The sequence below is a fragment of the Brachyhypopomus gauderio genome, chromosome 18, assembly GCF_052324685.1.
Source record: "Brachyhypopomus gauderio isolate BG-103 chromosome 18, BGAUD_0.2, whole genome shotgun sequence".
In the NCBI taxonomy this organism is placed as follows: Eukaryota; Metazoa; Chordata; class Actinopteri; order Gymnotiformes; family Hypopomidae; genus Brachyhypopomus; species Brachyhypopomus gauderio.
This window is the reverse complement of record NC_135228.1, coordinates 876,712-895,000: the sequence shown is the minus strand read 5'-3', so window position 1 is coordinate 895,000 and position 18,289 is coordinate 876,712. Positions and strand designations below refer to the sequence as shown.

At 45.2% G+C, this 18,289-nt stretch overlaps 1 protein-coding gene across 2 annotated transcripts in view; it reads left to right on the top strand.

The window, feature by feature from the left end:
• Positions 1-18,054, top strand: part of uhrf2 (ubiquitin like with PHD and ring finger domains 2) — a 60,656-nt gene extending 42,602 nt beyond the window's left edge. The window contains exons 8-16 of one of the 2 annotated variants that reach the window (XM_076980302.1): positions 1,237-1,344; positions 2,183-2,287; positions 3,083-3,189; positions 4,251-4,413; positions 9,425-9,562; positions 10,403-10,616; positions 12,413-12,561; positions 12,923-13,021; positions 14,181-18,054. In XM_076980302.1, coding sequence (XP_076836417.1) covers positions 1,237-1,344; positions 2,183-2,287; positions 3,083-3,189; positions 4,251-4,413; positions 9,425-9,562; positions 10,403-10,616; positions 12,413-12,561; positions 12,923-13,021; positions 14,181-14,327 — 1,230 coding nt within the window. In that variant the 3' untranslated portion in view covers positions 14,328-18,054. Of the gene's footprint in view, positions 1-1,236; positions 1,345-2,182; positions 2,288-3,082; positions 3,190-4,250; positions 4,414-9,424; positions 9,563-10,402; positions 10,638-12,412; positions 12,562-12,922; positions 13,022-14,180 lie in introns of both variants that reach the window. The other variant, XM_076980301.1, reaches the window with a different exon arrangement.
• Positions 18,055-18,289: the final 235 nt, after the last annotated feature.

The following is an 18,289-nucleotide window of genomic DNA, read 5'->3' as shown; positions in this document are numbered from 1 at the left end:
CAGGGGTCTCGGGGTGGCCCACTTCAGGAGTGTATGTATGTATGTATGTATATTTTGTTGTGTTCACATGTCTGTGTGCATGTCTGTGTTTGAAGATTATGTGTATGTTTGTGTGTTTGTGAGTGTGTGTTATCCTAGATTTAAAGATTAAGTGTATGTTTGTGTGTATGTGTGTGTCTGTGTGTGTCTGTGTGTTACCCTAGATTTGAAGAGTATGCGTATGTTTGTGCGTTTGCATGTGTGTGTGTGTGTGTTTGCGTTTGTGCGTGTGTGTGTGTATTTGTGTTTGCGTGGGTGTGTTTGCGTGTTTGCATGGGTGTGCGTGTGTGTGAGTGCGTGTGTGTGCGTGCGTGCGTGTGTATGTTTGTGTGTGTGTGCGTGTGCGTTTGTGTGTGTGTGCGTGTGCGTGAGTGTGTGTGTGTGTATGCGTGCGTGTGTATGTTTGTGTGTGTGTGTGCATGTGAGTGCGTGTGTGTGTGTGTGTGTGAGTGTGTGTGTATGTTTGTGTGTGCGTGTGTGTGTGTGTGTGTGAGTGTGTGCATGCATGTGTGTGTGTGTGTGTGTGTGTGTGTGTGAGTGTGTATGTTTGTGTGTGTGTGTGAGTGAGTGTGTGTATGTGTGTGTGTGTGTGTGTGCGTGTATGTTTGTGTGTGTGTGTGTGCGCGTGTGTGTTTGTGTGTGTGTGTGTGTGTGTGTGTGTGTGTGTGTGTGTGTGTGTGTGTTACCCTAGAGTCCTCAGTGACTCATTTCCTCTCCTATGCGCTGACTCCTGCTGGTCCTCATGAATCAGACTCTAGCTGTTCTTACTGGAAACACTGGAGTAAAATCACATCACTCATTCCTGGAACAAACTGCAGTCCGTTAAACCCACCAGTCCGACAGCCTTGCAACACTTCTGTACTTATCACCATTTGTACCTGGATGTTTCATGTTTTCATATATGAATTGTTGGAAAAGTACTGGGAAAGTACTGGGAAAGTACTGGTGCATGTAATGACTTGTCAGCAGTTAAGCTGTAAGAACACCGCCTCGTCCTAAGAGCAGACTCGTGTTCCACTGTTCCTGTCTGCACAGTCAGTATCAGCTGTCTGAATTAGGTCCTGTCTGAAGACATCGGGGACATGGGGTCCACTCTCATCTACTCTCACTGCACATGACCTTAGGACAAGGTAAGAGATCTACCGGTAACTTAAGTAAGCGTGTGTGTGTGTGTGTGTGTGTGTGTGTGTGTTGTAGGGAATGGCGTGTGTGGGTCGAACTAAAGAATGCACCATCGTTCCCTCCAATCACTATGGACCCGTTCCTGGCATTCCGGTCGGAACCACCTGGAAGTTCCGTGTGCAGGTGAGCAACCAGCTAAGGCCATGTGACTTTAAGACCCTTTTCACACCCAAATAAGTTCGCTCCGTGGAGCCGTTCTGGGCTCATTATCAACAGTACTTTACGAGGTGTTATCGTAGGAGAGAGTTTAGCCATGTAGGCCAGCATGACGTGTGCGTTTTTCACAATGTACCCACACTCCTGATCTTGTCACAATAAGCGTGCACCAAACCTACGAGAGTGTGATTTTGTTAGGCACGTGCTGTCGACCAGTAGCGATAACACGGACTATCGTATGGCTGGCCTACATGAAGCACAGTGCAGTGACACATGAAAAGTGTGACAATAATATGTTGAAGCAGTCACGTTACTGAATGAGCCAATCACGAGGCCCACATGCCGTGAGAGGATCGCTTCCCCACCTGGATCAGGTCGCACAACGACTCCCAGACCACCGATTTCAGAAGGTCCAAAGATTGGTGAACTGGGATCACTCCTGGGCACAAAAACTGCTTTTACACTTAACCAAATGTACCGGACTCACGGAACAAGTGGGTCCTGCTCCGAACCGTAGTGTGAAAGTGATCTAATACATTATACAACATTGAAATACATGCTGTATGTGAAAATGTACCGACATATAAAACTTGGTCAGTATTCCTAACCACTAATTGTACTGCGGTCTTGAACTACTGCCCTGGACCTGTAGATCCAGGGGTGAAATAGAACTGGACTAATTTATGTCTGGCTGTCCTGCAGCACTAGAGAGAGTTCTGCCGTCTGTTGGACCCTGGTTCTGGTCAGTGATCTGATTAATTGGTTGGATGTTTGGATTGGATGGATTGTTTTGGTCTTGATGTAGGTGAGTGAGGCAGGGGTGCATCGGCCTCACGTTGGTGGTATCCATGGACGCAGTAACGACGGATCGTATTCACTGGTGCTGGCTGGTGGCTTCGAGGATGAAGTGGTGAGTGACGGTGTGTGGGGAGTGACGGTGTGTGGGGAGTGACGGTGTGTGGTGAGTGAGTGTGTGGTGAGTGACGGTGTGTGGTGAGTGAGAGTGTGGTGAGTGAGAGTGTGGTGAGTGAGAGTGTGGTGAGTGACGGTGTGTGGTGAGTGACGGTGTGTGGTGGGTGAGTGTGTGGTGAGTGACGGTGTGTAGGGAATGACGGTGTGTGGTGAGTGACGTTGTGTGGTGAGTGACGTTGTGTGGGGTGTAACACAGGCATGTGGCAGTGTGTGGGAGTGACAGTGTGTGGGATGTGACATTGTGAGGGGAGTAACACTGTGGTTTAGTGACTGTGGGGAGTGTATGGGGGGTGTATGTATGGGGAGTGCTGCATAATGTAATGTCTCTTTTTGAGGTCATTCTTTCAGTCCTTGAATTGCTGGGTGCTGTTAGGACTTTGTGGATGAATTTGTCTTCGCTTCTTCTCCTTAATGTCTTCTCTTTCTCTCTCTTACTCTCTTACTCTTTCCAATTGATTGTTGAATAACTAAAATCCTTTGCCTCATATGTAAAAAAGTAAGGAGACGTTTTGATTGGTCGTTCTGAAGAGGACAGGCCTGAAGGACATGTAACCAGATCAGTTAACACACATTTCTTTCACCAAAACTGGTCTCAGGTCTGCAGTGATGTTAGGCTGTTGTAGAAAGCTTTCTTGTATAATGGTTAGAATAAGGGTTTTGGTTATCCGTCTAGAGGACAGCTTCTCCCAACTTTGATCCTGGCTTTGACCTTTGACCTTTCTGATTGTTCCAGGACAGAGGAGATGAGTTCACCTACACGGGCAGCGGAGGACGTGACCTCTCTGGAAACAAGCGTATTGGAGAACACTCCTTTGATCAGACCCTCACACACATGAACAGGTGTGTGGTGCACTTGGGGGTTTATTAACGATTGTTCTCATCATTGTAGCATAAGCAGCATTAATTAGTCAGACCCTCGCGATGTTGCGATTTGCAACTTCAACGCAAATTTAAGCAAACCCCGTGAATTCAGGGCGGTGTTGCAACTTCAGCCAATCACCGCAACTTTCCCGCAAATTTGACCAATCACTGATGTCGTCTTGATGTGACATCGACAAACTCCCGCCTTACTTCCGTGTATACGTTCAAGAGGGGCAGACTGAAAGCAGCATGAGCGAGGCGAACATTTCACACTTGCCGACGAAAATAACGGCAAGAAGATCGGGAAATCAGTATCCCAGTACACTACATGAAAGCGGGGTAAACTGTTTTTTTTCTCAGTGTTTTATTGTTTCACAACGATGGGTTCATACATGTATTTCCAACAAGTTTAACATTTCTAGCACCAGCCCATCCACTCCAAGTGATTTTTCATAGTCTTTTAAGAGACAGAAAGTCCATTTCTGCCACCGAGCTGTTGCACTTCGAGGGATCATTTCAAGAAAGTGAGAGGGATCATTGTGCATTCTCTGTCCCAACACCTGTGTTTCAGGGGGCGGGCATACAAAAACTTGAGAGGGATCATTCCTGCCCAAACTAGAGTAAGAGAAATAAAATCATTGCTTGAAGTGTTAAAACCAGGGGTAAACACAGGATAAGAAGCATAATACCCATAGGGAGATCCAAATAAATAAATGGACAATAAATACATGGGTAAATAAATAGGTAAATATATAATAAAAATGGATTACTAAATAGAGGAAACCATACAACATTTACTCCATATTGCAATGTAATCACAAAAAAAGCTAATTTTTTAGACCGCAACAATCACAAAAAACTCCGCGAACTCCTGGTAGGACTGATTAGTCTGATCAGAGTGTTGTTTGTTTTTGTTTATTTGTTTTGTCTGTTTGGTTTTTGTTTAGTTTATGTTGTTTGTTTCTATCATGATTGTGGCTATGTGCATGGGGTTCAGCTTGACTTATCTTGATCATAGAATATGACCTCTGACCTCTCAGGGCACTGGCACTCAACTGTGATGCCCCTTTGAACGATAAGGATGGGGCGGAGTCTCGTAATTGGCGGGCAGGAAAACCAGTGAGAGTGATTCGAAGTTCCAAGGGCAGGCGAATAAGCAAGTATGCCCCTGAAGAGGGCAATCGCTATGATGGGATATATAAGGTGAAACACCCCCCCCACACACACACACACACACACACACACACACACACACACACACACACACAAATACAAACACCCATACAAACACACATATACAGAAACACTAATACACCAACACACACAAACACACCTACTATACACTGTCAGTGCCAGAACCAGTCAGCTGAATAAAGGTAAAACTGTGATTTCTGTTATAGAAAATAGAGATGAGAGAGAAATAAAGATCTTGAGTCAGAGCAAGATTTCATGTCAGAACAAGAGGTTGAGAAACTCCGAACATTCATCATTTCCAGCAGACCCGATTACAGTAATGGCGTCCTTGCCGCACTTACTACAAAGACAATAATCCAAACACTTCCAGAGCGTTTACTGGAAGTACAGGACACCTCACCCCTGTTCTGGCTCCCAGTTAACTTCAGAGTTGTCATTAAGGTACTGTCACTGGTTTATAAATCACTGAATGACTCAGGGCCAGTGCATCTGCCCGACCTGCTCAAACGCCACAGTCCCAGCAGATCTCTCAGCTCACTAGTTGATCATAGGCTTCCTCTGTTGATGGCCTGTAGCGTCAGTGCTAGGCCCAGAGGAACAACTCCTCAGTTGATGGAGCGTAGTGTCGGTGCTAGGCCCGGAAAAGCTTAAACACACTGTTCTGAACTCTCAGGGTTGGTGCTGTCTTCTCTCTTTTGAATGAGTTGTCTTACATTTCTTGTTTTATTTGTAAAGCATCGTGAATTGCATCAAGCAAGAAATGTGCTCTATAAATAAACATGCCTGCACACACACTTAAATACACTCACAGAGAAACATACAAACACTCAAACAGACATAAAAAAACATGCACACCAAACTTGGCATGTTTTGCAAAAATGTGTATTGCTTCAGACTCGTGATTTGATCTGCCTCTGGATGGTTTTGTCGGTACTGGATATGAGGTGTGCTCCAGTCAGGGTTCAAATCAGCCCAGTCTACAGGAACCTTTTTGCCTGGACCTGTAACGGCTAGTGACTGTTAATGCTCACAATATGATCACAACAGATCATATTATTGGTGCTAATCATGAGCTGTTAAACGCATCTAGAAGCTACTGCAGAGATGACCTCTGGTGGTCAGGTGAGAGGTCACGAGGGCACGTCAGAAAACAGCGTAGGCAGGGTCTGCCATGGTCCGTGCTGCAGAGATGCAGATACCCCAGAACACCGGTCCCTACCTGTGGTGACCACACCTTATAAGGATCAGAAAAAATTCATTCAAATTCGCTATATTGGGAAATTGCTGCTACATTTTGCTGTGTTTTTGTTAATAGCCGTTGTTTGTTTTCTACATAAAAGGTCAGACATATGCACTCTCACTGTCTCTATGGGACTGTTTACTCCTTACATGAATATGTATTTCTGTCTGGATGGTGTCTGGATATACTTTGTCTGGACTCCATTTACACTTGGATTCTCATCCACTTCTAGGCTGCATCACATGGCCACGTGCACCGAGATCATTGCACACTTAACACGCATTATAATAATACCAACACACTGCTGATACACAAACAATACCAACACACTACTGATACACAAACAATACCAACACACTGCTGATACACAAACAATACTACTGATACACAAACAATACCAACACACTGCTGATACACAAACAATACCAACACACTGCTGATACACAAACAATACCAACACACTGCTGATACACAAACAATACTACTGATACACAAACAATACCAACACACTGCTGATACACAAACAATACCAACACACTGCTGATACACAAACAATACTACTGATACACAAACAATACCAACACACTACTGACACACAAACAATACCAATACACTACTGACACACAAACAATACTACTGATACACAAACAATACCAACACACTACGGACACACAAACAATACTACTGATACACAAAACTGATTCACTGCCAGAGGAGCTGATCATTTCTGTGCCCAGCGAGTGGTGCCATGGCAACGGGGGCACCCAGAGTGCATCATTCACATCGTTCACAACAGTCTCATCAGCAGGAGCGAGCAAGACCCTGAGGAGGACGTGTGTGTGTGTGTGTGTGTGTAGGCAGGCACTCTGGACATCCTCATTAGAGCCGGGTGGTGTCCATGCAGACATCCTCCACATGTCCCTCGCTTAAGCCACTGTGCCCACCTGGTTTAAGATCACCACCATCATGCTCCTCCCTAAGAAGAGCCCAGTCATCTGTCCCAGTGCCTGCCAGCCAACCTCAGTGCCTACCAAAACGCCCCATATGCCCAGACTACTGACATCCAAGACTACTAACTTCTTTCTGTAGTGCTGAACTAACTGGGTGCTGAACCTCCTGACATAAAGACCTCAGTCTGTTAGAATCAGCAGCTGTACATCCAGCACACAAACCGTAAATGTGGAAGTCTGTGTGTTGAGTCTCACACTCTACGCTGTCTTCACGTACGACCATGCTGCCTACCAGGCCAACACCAGCATCAAATAAATGTCCTGAAGATCCCACTGTCCTTGGAGTGATCACCGGACGTGATGAGTCAGCATATAGACGGTTGGTGACCAATCTGGTGGCATGGTGCCGGCACAGCTATCTTCCCTTAAATACCAACAAGGTTAAGGGAATCATTGCAGCAAACAGCGCCACCCGCAGGTGAGGCAGGGGTGGAAAGGGTGAACACCTTCAAATTCCCCACCATTCAGATCAGCGATGACTCCACCTGGTCCCACAAAACATCTAATCTGTTAAAGAAGTTAGAGCAATGCTAGTTCTTCCTGAGAATACCGCTCCAGCTCACGTCCACTTGAGACACTTCAGCAGGCGTCTGTCGAGAGCGTCTTTCTGTAGGCTCTTCAGTGGAGAAGACAGATCCATCACAGAACCATCACAGGAGCTGGTTCTTCATAACTTGAAGACATTTACCTCACCAGGGTCAGAACACGTACCAGCAAGCAGTAGTGTAAACGTGCAGGAGTGTGAAGTCAAGGTCCACCAGACTCAGAAACAGCTTCTGTGCATCACGCCTATGGATGACCACCACTGACACCAAACGTGTGATGGTGTGAGGCAACCTAACACACATAAGAACTCACACAAGCTTTTAGCTGCATTTGCACTCTCCACATGACTTTAATTCTGATTGTCCTTTGCACAAGAACATTTTAAAAGTCTATCAATACGACAAATGTCTTATTGTATGCGCTTAATATATATATATATTTTATTTATTTATTTATTTTTTTACATACTCTTAATTCATAATATATATCTTATCATAATAATCCTATTTTCTTAACAATCCCTTACATTATTTACTACACCTTGTTCTCATATTTATATATCCATCTGCTCAGTATACGGCAAGACTCTCCAGTTCTGAATGATGAAGCAGGTAGTAGACTGACTGCTGGCAGAGGAGGAGATTTGTTTATATATATATATATATATATATATATATATATATATATATATATATATATATATATATATATATATATATATATATATATTTTTTTTTTTTTTTTTTTTGCTTCACAGCTGCTTTCTGCAGTGGTCAATGCCATCATTGTCTAAACCAGACGCACCCATTTGCCTTTTCATAATTGTATGCAAATAATGAAAGCACATTCTTTTTTACCCTTGTTTTAAACGTGATCTAGATCTGTTTACTTGTATTAAATGTGATCTATGAAATGTGGTCTAGATCTGTATCTGGCCACCTCGGATTGTGGTTTGAGTGAGCTGATTGTAAGCTGATCACAGTGTGTCCTAGCTGTGTTTATGTGTAACTTCTTATATGGCAAATTACATCCTAATGTGAGCACCAAAAATGCATAATAACGCAAGGTCTCTCTCTCTCTCTCTCTCTCTCTCTCTCTCTCTCACCCTCTTTACACTTGGCCATTTTAAACACACGCCTTGTATCTGCATTGTATGGTGGTGAAATTTCATCCGCATGTATTTAAACTACGTGAGCAAATGTGTCTCCACTTGAAATCCGAATGTGTATTCATTTAAAAAATCTAATTTTGCTCAAACATGTAGGAAACAAGGAGAACACAAACTGAATCTCCAACTGAAGAGTTTAAACCCAAGAAAGGAGAGAACATGACACTGGGCTAATCAGAACTAAAGGAAGCCAATGTAACATTCTCTGTGCCTGATGATGATCACACAGTCAGGAAGGGTTTATAAAGGGAATGACATAAGCAGACATGGGAGGTGTGGCGACGGCGAACATGCGCCACCTAGTGGGCCATGGCAGAAAACCCAAACGGAAAACATGTGGGAACGCAAACGAAACATAAACGGCCACATACAACACCACCACTGCCTGATGGAGGTCACTGGCTGGGACAGGGCTATCGTCATAGCAGCCAGCCGTCTCAGTTATTCCTCTGTTCCTGCAGAGATAATAGACCTTCAGAAAATGCGATTTTGTGCGGTGTTTATTGTTTTCCTAAAGTTATGAGGGAGACACTGACTAGCAATAGTTCCTGATTACATCATTTCTCTCTGTCTGTCTCTCTACCTCTGTCTCTCTCTTCCTCTCACGTCATTCATTTAATTTATTCGTTTCATTCACTACTTTAATAATTCTTTATTGGGATGACTGATTATGCAGGTATGACAAAGCAATACACAAAATTGAAGTGATGTAAAGAGTGTGTGTGTGTGTGTGTGTGTGTGTGTATCTATCTCTTTTTCATTTTCTCTCTTTCATTTACCTCACACGTACACAGACACAAGAACCTGCACCCAGCTGTCAGTTGTAATCATTCCTTGTGCTCCGAATAACCGACACGCTCAGTCGTGTCATTTATTAAATCTTTTATCTGAGAGACAGCTTTGTTTTTTGTCTGTAATATAATTGTAGTGTCACACCATTACTTAGTCTTGTTCCTCACTGCTTATCAAATAGTCGGAACTGCAGCAGTTGGGAACAGACGTGTGTTTGCCATGTTTTTGCGCTATGCTAAACGAGGTGCTCCTTGGCTCTTCCAGGTGGTGAAGTACTGGCCAGAGATCGGGAAGTGTGGCTTCCTGGTTTGGCGGTACCTGCTGAGGCGGGATGATGTCGAGCCTGCCCCGTGGACCCCCGAAGGGCTCGAGCGCAGTAAGAAGCTTGGCCTCAGAGTGCAGGTAAGGATTCATCACCCACACTCACCATGCCTACTATACCTACTACACCTGCTATACATACTACACTCACCATGCCTACTATACCTACTACACCTGCTATACCTACTACATCTGCTATACATACTACACTCACCATGCCTACTATACCTACTACACCTGCTATACATACTACTCACCATGCCTACTATACCTACTACACCTGCTATACCTACTACATCTGCTATACATACTACACTCACCATGCCTACTATACCTACTACACCTGCTATACATACTACACTCACCATGCCTACTATACCTACTACACCTGCTATACCTACTACATCTGCTATACCTACTATTCACCATACCTACTATACCTACTACATCTGCTATACCTACTACTCACCATGCTTACTATACCTACTACACCTGCTATACGTACTACACTCACCATGCCTACTATACCTACTACACCTGCTATACCTACTACTCACCATACCTACTATACCTACTCCACCTGCTATACGTACTACACTCACCATGCCTACTATACCTACTATTCTTAATACACTCACCATACCTGCCATACCTACTACACTAACCATACCTACTACACCTGCTATTCATACTACACTCACCATACCTGCTATACCTACAACACTCACCTTACCTGCCATACCTACTACACCTGTTATACTTAATACACCTACTATACTAGAATCTCCATCTTCTCTCCCTCCCTCTCTTTCTCTCTCTCTCTCTCTCTCTCTCTCTCTCTCTCTCTCTCTCCCTGTCTCCCCCCCCCCCCCCCCCCCCCCCCTCTCACACACACACACACACACACCTTTCTTTCCTCAGTATCCCCCAGGCTATCTGGAGGCTATGGCCAATAAGAATAAGAGGGAAGCCAGTGTGAGGGGGGTGAGAGGGGGCTCATCGCGGGGGAAGAGGCACGGGGGCCGCGGCCGACCCAAGACCATCCGCCCGGTGAAGCGTGTGAAGGAGGAAGAGGGGAGTGAGGAAATAGAAGAGAAGCCTAAAGTGAACAAGGATGGACAAGTACAGAGCAACGGTGGGACCCTGAAAGAGACAGGTGTGTGTGTGTGTGTGGGTGTGTGTGGGTGTGTGTGGGTGTGTGTGAGGGTGTGTGTGTGAGGGTATAGATGTGTGTAGAAAGGGTGTGGTTGTAGGTGTGTGGGTGTGTGGTTGTAGGTGTGTGGGTAATGGTGTGTGTGTGAGGGTATAGATGTGTGTAGAAAGGGTGTGGTTGTAGGTGTGTGGTTGTAGGTGTGTGTGTGAGGGTATGTGTGTGAGGGTATAGATGTGTGTAGAAAGGGTGTGGTTGTAGGTGTGTGGGTGTGAGGGTATAGATGTGTGTAGAAAGGGTGTGGTTGTAGGTGTGTGGGTGTGGGTGAGGGTATAGATGTGTGTAGAAAGGGTGTGGTTGTAGGTGTGTGGGTGTGGGTGTGAGGGTATAGATGTGTGTAGAAAGGGTGTGGTTGTAGGTGTGTGGGTGTGTGTGAGGGTATAGATGTGTGTAGAAAGGGTGTGGTTGTAGGTGTGTGGGTGTGTGTGAGGGTATAGATGTGTGTAGAAAGGGTGTGGTTGTAGGTGTGTGGGTGTGAGGGTATAGATGTGTGTAGAAAGGGTGTGGTTGTAGGTGTGTGGGTGTGTGGTTGTAGGTGTGTCGGTAATGGTGTGTGTGTGAGGGTATAGATGTGTGTAGAAAGGGTGTGGTTGTAGGTGTGTGGGTGTGTGGTTGTAGGTGTGTGTGTGAGGGTATAGATGTGTGTAGAAAGGGTGTGGTTGTAGGTGTGTGTGAGGGTATAGATGTGTGTAGAATGGGTGTGGTTGTAGGTGTGTGGGTGTGTGGTTGTAGGTGTGTGGGTAATGGTGTGTGTGTGAGGGTATAGATGTGTGTAGAAAGGGTGTGGTTGTAGGTGTGTGGGTGTGTGGTTGTAGGTGTGTGTGTGAGGGTATAGATGTGTGTAGAAAGGGTGTGGTTGTAGGTGTGTGGGTGTGTGGTTGTAGGTGTGTGTGTGAGGGTGTGTGTGTGAGGGTATAGATGTGTGTAGAAAGGGTGTGGTTGTAGGGGTGTGGGTGTGTGTGTGAGGGTATAGATGTGTGTAGAAAGGGTGTGGTTGTAGGTGTGTGGGTGTGTGGTTGTAGGTGTGTGGGTAATGGTGTGTGTGTGAGGGTATAGATGTGTGTAGAAAGGGTGTGGTTGTAGGTGTGTGGGTGTGTGGTTGTAGGTGTGTGTGTGAGGGTGTGTGTGTGAGGGTATAGATGTGTGTAGAAAGGGTGTGGTTGTAGGTGTGTGGTTGTAGGTGTGTGTGTGAGGGTGTGTGTGTGAGGGTATAGATGTGTGTAGAAAGGGTGTGGTTGTAGGTGTGTGGGTGTGTGTGTGAGGGTATAGATGTGTGTAGAAAGGGTGTGGTTGTAGGTGTGTGGGTGTGGGTGTGAGGGTATAGATGTGTGTAGAAAGGGTGTGGTTGTAGGTGTGTGGGTGTGTGTGTGAGGGTATAGATGTGTGTAGAAAGGGTGTGGTTGTAGGTGTGTGGGTGTGTGTGTGTGTGTGTGAGGGTATAGATGTGTGTAGAAAGGGTGTGGTTGTAGGTGTGTGGGTAATGGTGTGTGTTTGTGTGGGGTTCTTCTAATGCATTCTTCTAAGCAACATGTCTGTGTTTGTGTGTGTGCGTGACTGTGTGTTTGTGCGTGTACATGTGTGTGTGTGTACATGTTTGTTTGACTGTGTGTGTGTCTGGGGTGTGTGTGTGTGTGTGTGTGTGTGTGTGTGTGTGCGTGCGTGCGTGCGTGTGTGTGTGTGCGCGCGCGTGTGTGTGCGTGTGTGTGTGTGTGTGCGTGTAGTCTGTGAGGAGCCGGAGGAGCCCAGGGTGAAGAGGCTGAGGGATGCAGAGGCGTTTGTGTTGTCTGAACAGCAGCGGTCTCTCATACAGGAGGACCAAGCCAACAGGAAACTCTGGGATGAAGCACTGGGCTTCCTCATGGAGGGACCGGTACACACACACACACACACACACACACACACACACACACACACACACACACATACACACAGTGCCAAAGTCACCATTGGTTTGCTCATTAGGGATCTAGACCCAAACATTTGTAAAGCTGCATTTTGTAAATCTGCTTAGTGAAGAACACACAATATAAATAAATTAGACTTTGTGTGTGTGCGTGTGTGTGCGCGCGCGTACATGTGTGATTGTGGTTTAGCATTGTACCTGGGTGTGAAGGTAATTTGTTTGTGAATATATATCCCTATATTAGTGCAGTGTGTGAGTGTAGTGAACACGATGAGTGTGTGTTCAGCTTTGTAGTGACAGTGATGCATCACTTCCTGTTGTCCTACAGAACTTCCTGCGTAAGGTGGAGCAGATCTTCATGTGTGTGTGCTGCCAGGAGCTTGCTTTCCAGCCCATCACAACACCTTGTCAACACAACGTCTGCAAGGTGCGTGTGTGTTTGTGTGTCCTTGTGCGTGAGAGTGTGTCTAGTGTGCAGGCATACATATACGTGCATGTGTGTGCGTGTTTGTGTGTGCGTGCTGCATTATTACCTAATAACATTATTACCTATTACCTAGCATGGACAACTGACAGCTTTGTAACCATCATGTAACCTCATAAGACACTTTATTTAGAGAGCAATTAATTTACTGCATTAGAGAGCAATTAATTTAATCTGCATTTACTTCGCTAGCTACATAGCGTAAACTAACTAACTCAATGATGCACCAACAACGTAGCTAGCTTGCTAGCTACGTAGCCATCTTCCAAACCATCTTCCATCTGCTTACTAAAAGTTCTGATGTTTGTTAGCCAGCTTGATATTAAAAGCAGATGGTAACATGCTAATCTTTCAATATAACAGAAATTGTAGCTAAAATGGCGATTGGCAAACCTAACATTTCAAGCAAAAATATATTTGTGTTATATTTAAAAATCATATTGTATTACAAAATGTGACTTATTTGATTAACTTTTACTTGTAAATTGCTTAAAACACTGGCTGAACTGTTTTTGTCTGCTGTTTCTAAGCAAGCATAGTCAGTCATGTCCTGGCGGTTAGGGAACTGGTCTTGTGACCGGAGGGTCGCAGGTTCGATTCCCAGACATGACTGAGGTGCCCCTGAGCAAGGCCCTAACCCTCAATTGCTCACTTGTATAAAAATGAGATTAAAATGTAAGTTGCTATGGATAAGGGCGTCTGCCAAATGCCATAAAAGTAAATGTAAATGCACAGTGCTGCTTCCCTTGCTGAGAAGCAATTCAAAATTCTGTATTTTGGCCAAAATAAGGTATCTCAGTAGGTAGCATCGAGACAGCCTGCATCTTGGGAATGCATTAGCTCATTAGGTATTGCGACACACCCTACGTTTGAATGATTCAGACTTTGCTATTGGCTGGAGATTGTATTAGCGTAGCGTAGAGGTGTTTAGAAAACCTAATGTGCCAGCATTAGCAGTATGACCTGTTGTATTGTACTGGTGTTGTGAACTTACTTGTTTTGACAGCTCTCTGCAGATGTTAGTGTGCTAAAACTGATCTCGGATCTGTGAGTCAGCTCATAATGTCGCCTGTGCCCTTTGTCCCCCCCCCCCCCCCCCCAGACCTGTCTGCAGAGGTCGTTTCGGGCAGAGGTGTATACCTGCCCCGCCTGTCGCCATGACCTGGGAAAAGACCACGTCATGCCGCTGAACCACAGCCTGCAGCTGATCCTGGACCAGTTCTTCCCTGGATACAGCAAGGGCCGATGAGACAGCACAGAGGGAATGGACAGAATTACCACTCACAGCAGATTAAAGGCACTTATGGTCAACAGGCAGTTGTACGCACACACACCTGCACACACACACACACACACACACACACACACACACACACACACAATGCACTAATTCCTAAAAGCTTATGTAACACACTGACACACACACACGCACAAAGCACATCTAGTCAGAACACACATGCACACCGTCCTCACTCCCATCAACACCAGCCTAACGTGTACAGCGGGACACCAAGGCCATCGTCATGACAACGACCCCATGGACAGTGGACCTTCACTGCTTACGTGTTCCCTTGCCTTCATCTCAGCTGGAAGACCCTCCTTCATAGGAGTGCTCAAGAACTACAAATGGATTCCGCTCCCAAACAAATCAGTGGATCTGCTGAGAATGGGGCTAAGATAATGCTAACGCTAATTATATTCCTACGGTTGTTAACCCTGAAGATAATGCCTGACTATACTGTCAAACGTAGTGTCTGCCACACCCTTTCTTCCTGAAACAAGCTTAAAAGGAGGTTGCGCTAATCAGCAGTGCTAATCTGGCAACAGTGAATGAATACTAGCATTGACAGTAAGCATGCTAATGACTGTTAGCATGCTAATGACCGGCAACATTACTTTGCATTCACTGTTTTTAGATTTGTAGTGTTTGCGTTAAACTGCCCTTTAAAGTCCCAGTGAGAGTTTGGTGACAGCATTGTAGCCTCCTGCAGCATTTCCGACAGGATGAGCGTAGGGTGTAGGGCATAGGGTATAGGGTGTAGGGTTGGGGAAAGGGACACTGCAGCATTCATGTGGCATCCTTACTGCTTCAGAGGGATAGCCCTAACCCGAATTCAGGACAGAAAACAGCTGCTAGTTGCAGCCATTTTAATTGGTACGTAAAAAGCACTGTAGCTGTCTCATTTAGGAATTAAAATTTCTATTAGATGATTAAATTTATTCAGGTCACTTAGATGCAGTCACTTCAGGTAGTGAACTGAAGTTAATACCTTAATACAATTCACCTTTTAGACTCGCTTACTGAAATTCAATCGACTCTAAAAACCTGTTTGACAGGTTCGAGCATCTTTTCAATGAACTCTACAGGCGCACAGTTGAAGGCATAAACTTTTATTTAATCTGGCCAGCAATAATCACGCCTTCAACTTCTTTCTGTCGATGTTTTACCAAAGTGTCGGTCGGTTGTTGAGTTCAGAAGTATTAAGTTGCAGCAGGCTGTGTTGCCGCCTGACTTCTCTCGGGTGTTTAAAAGCCGTGCTGTTTGAGGACAGAGTAAATGGGCCATTTTAGGATTCAAGCCAGGGCCTGCATTCCTAAACTTGCTCTGTTGAAGAGCACTGATCTCGGATTAGATTTCTACCCTGTTTATGGTGATGTGTCAGAAAAACGCTGATCTCGGATCAGGTTTCTACCCTGTCTATGGTGATGTGTCAGAAAAACGCTGTGTCGCCCTGGAACCAGCCGTGTACGAAACCAGGGAGGCGTGACTAGGCACCGCATCCCGCCGTCCACCTTCACACACTTAGTTAAGTTGTCTCAGTCTGGACGTCATGATAAATACTGATCCTAGTTCAGCATTTCTCCTTGGAAGCCTTCCTGAGTAGCTGCTGCTTCCCTCGGGTTCAGTCTGGGGTCACAAAGAGCAAACCTCTCTAACTCTCATCTCTCTTCTCTGTTCTAACTCTCTTCTAACTCTTGTCCAACTCTCGTCCAACTCTTGTCTTCGAAGTCTCGTCTATCGTCTGACTTTCTTCTTGCTCTGTCGGCTGCACAGTTGCGACACCACCTTGTCCCGTCCGTGGAGAGGGAGCGAGAGCACAAGTGTGAGAGGGTGCACGTGTGTGAGGGTGTGAGGGTGTGGAGGGTGCTATCTGTTTGTTGGTTTGTTTCTTTGTTGTGATGTTGTCCTTTTCTTTAAAGGATTTAATTTTCCTGGAAAAATGTTGTCTTCTCTACAGCAAACTGTGATGTGCTGCATTTCCCCACAATATAAATAATTTTGTTTGTTTGTTAATTTGTTTTGGGGGGGGCAGGGTTTTCTGTAATCCCTGTGTCAGCACACAGCGCTGGCACAAAACCTGGTTTCATCCTCTCTGGCCCCTCCCCCACCACTCCTGCCCCTATCCCCCACATATCCCATCAACCCCTGACCCAAGTAATATATCCATTCCTCCACTCCTGCACATAGGCCCTTTTCACACTTCCGCATTTTTTCTTCCGGAAGCTCTCGTCGCAGTGTAAAGTTACTTCCGTTAAGCAGTAAACAATGGCAGAGTCCAAGAACAAGAGCTTTTGCAGTGTACCAGTGTTCGAACTCGAAGCAAAAACAGCCGTATCTCAGTTTCCATGGTTTTCCGGCTGACGACAAGCAGAAAAGAAAATGGGTTTGTGCAATTAGGAGAGATGAAGGGGAAAACTTTGTGATACGGAGGGGAAGTACCTTTGTGTGTAGCCAGCATTTCACTGCTGCAGACTACATAGCAGGAAGCTCGCTACTAAAAGTTGGTGCTGTTCCCAGCCGGTTTCAGTGGAACAGTTTCCATGTTCCTGCTCAAAGGGTGTCCACATTTGAAAGATCAAGCTCTCGGCTGGGAGTAGACGTTCGTCCACCAGAGTCGGAGGTTGTGGAAAATTTGAGCATTTGCGGTAGCATCTAGCTCTGATCTGATAGCATCTAGCTCTGATCGGTAGCATCTAGCTCTGATCTGATAGCATCTAGCTCTGATCTGATAGCATCTAGCTCTGATCGGTAGCATCTAGCTCTGACTATCACTTTGCTGTCGACTATATTGGACACTGAATAAACAATAACACTTAGTCTCACATTCCCATAGCAAGGAATAACTTGGTGTGTGTCATGAACTTGACTGATACTGATGTAAACCAAACAATCAATAACTGACGCGTTACTTGGCTTGCTAACCTAGCTAGATATTGTTAACTAAAGCTGTCAGTATCATTCGTAATATTATAATTAGTGGTGGGCCGTTATATATATATTTACCCGGCGGTGACATATTTCCGCTTTGTTGTGAAAAGGGCCTATTCTCCACACACATCCAACCCCTCACCCCACCCCGATTCCCCACATTATTATAACCCCTCCCACACCCCCATTCCCCACACTAACCCCTACCACACCCCTAAACTCCACACTAACCCCTCCCACACCCCTATTCCCCACACTAATCTAACCCCTCCCCAACACCTTTTCCCCATTAACCCACCCGTTCCCCACATTCCCCTTCCCATCATCAACCCAACACTCCTGCCTCATTTCCACACACTCACCAGTCCCTCCCCCCACTAACCCAAACCCTCCCTCCAACTACACTCCTCATTCCCCCTCCCTTCTTCCATAAGCCCCGCCCCCACCCTTTCCCTCCGGTTCTGTAGTCATGTGAACGCTCTGCTTCTCGCCCACCTGTGTTCTGTTTTTTGCACTTACGAAGAAGGAAAAAAAAAATTTTTGAAAAGAGGAAAAAACACATCTAATTTCCAATAATGCTGAGTATGCCGTTTTATTCTCTCCTTTAGCTACTGTTCTATTTTAATCATTAGCTCTCTTGATGTGGCAAACATTACCTGCTGCATACCCTGCCTCTGCAGTAACATGGCTTCATATTGTGATCTGAAATTTTATACATGGTATTATACTTGGTATGTACCTATTAAATATTTTGATTTCAGAAATATACTCTGTTGGGATTTTTTTAATTGTTGGAACATTAAAGTTTAAAAGGTTGTAATTGCTGGTGCATTTGTCCAGCAGACTACCAAACATTAGCAGGTTAGGCTCAGCGATTCTCTAATGACAATAAGGCTAGACACTGTGTCTTATACAGCTATTACATAGCTGTGCAATTATAATGTTGTTATTACTATTAACAAAAATGTGATCTTATAGATTATTAACTCATTCAGTCTTTG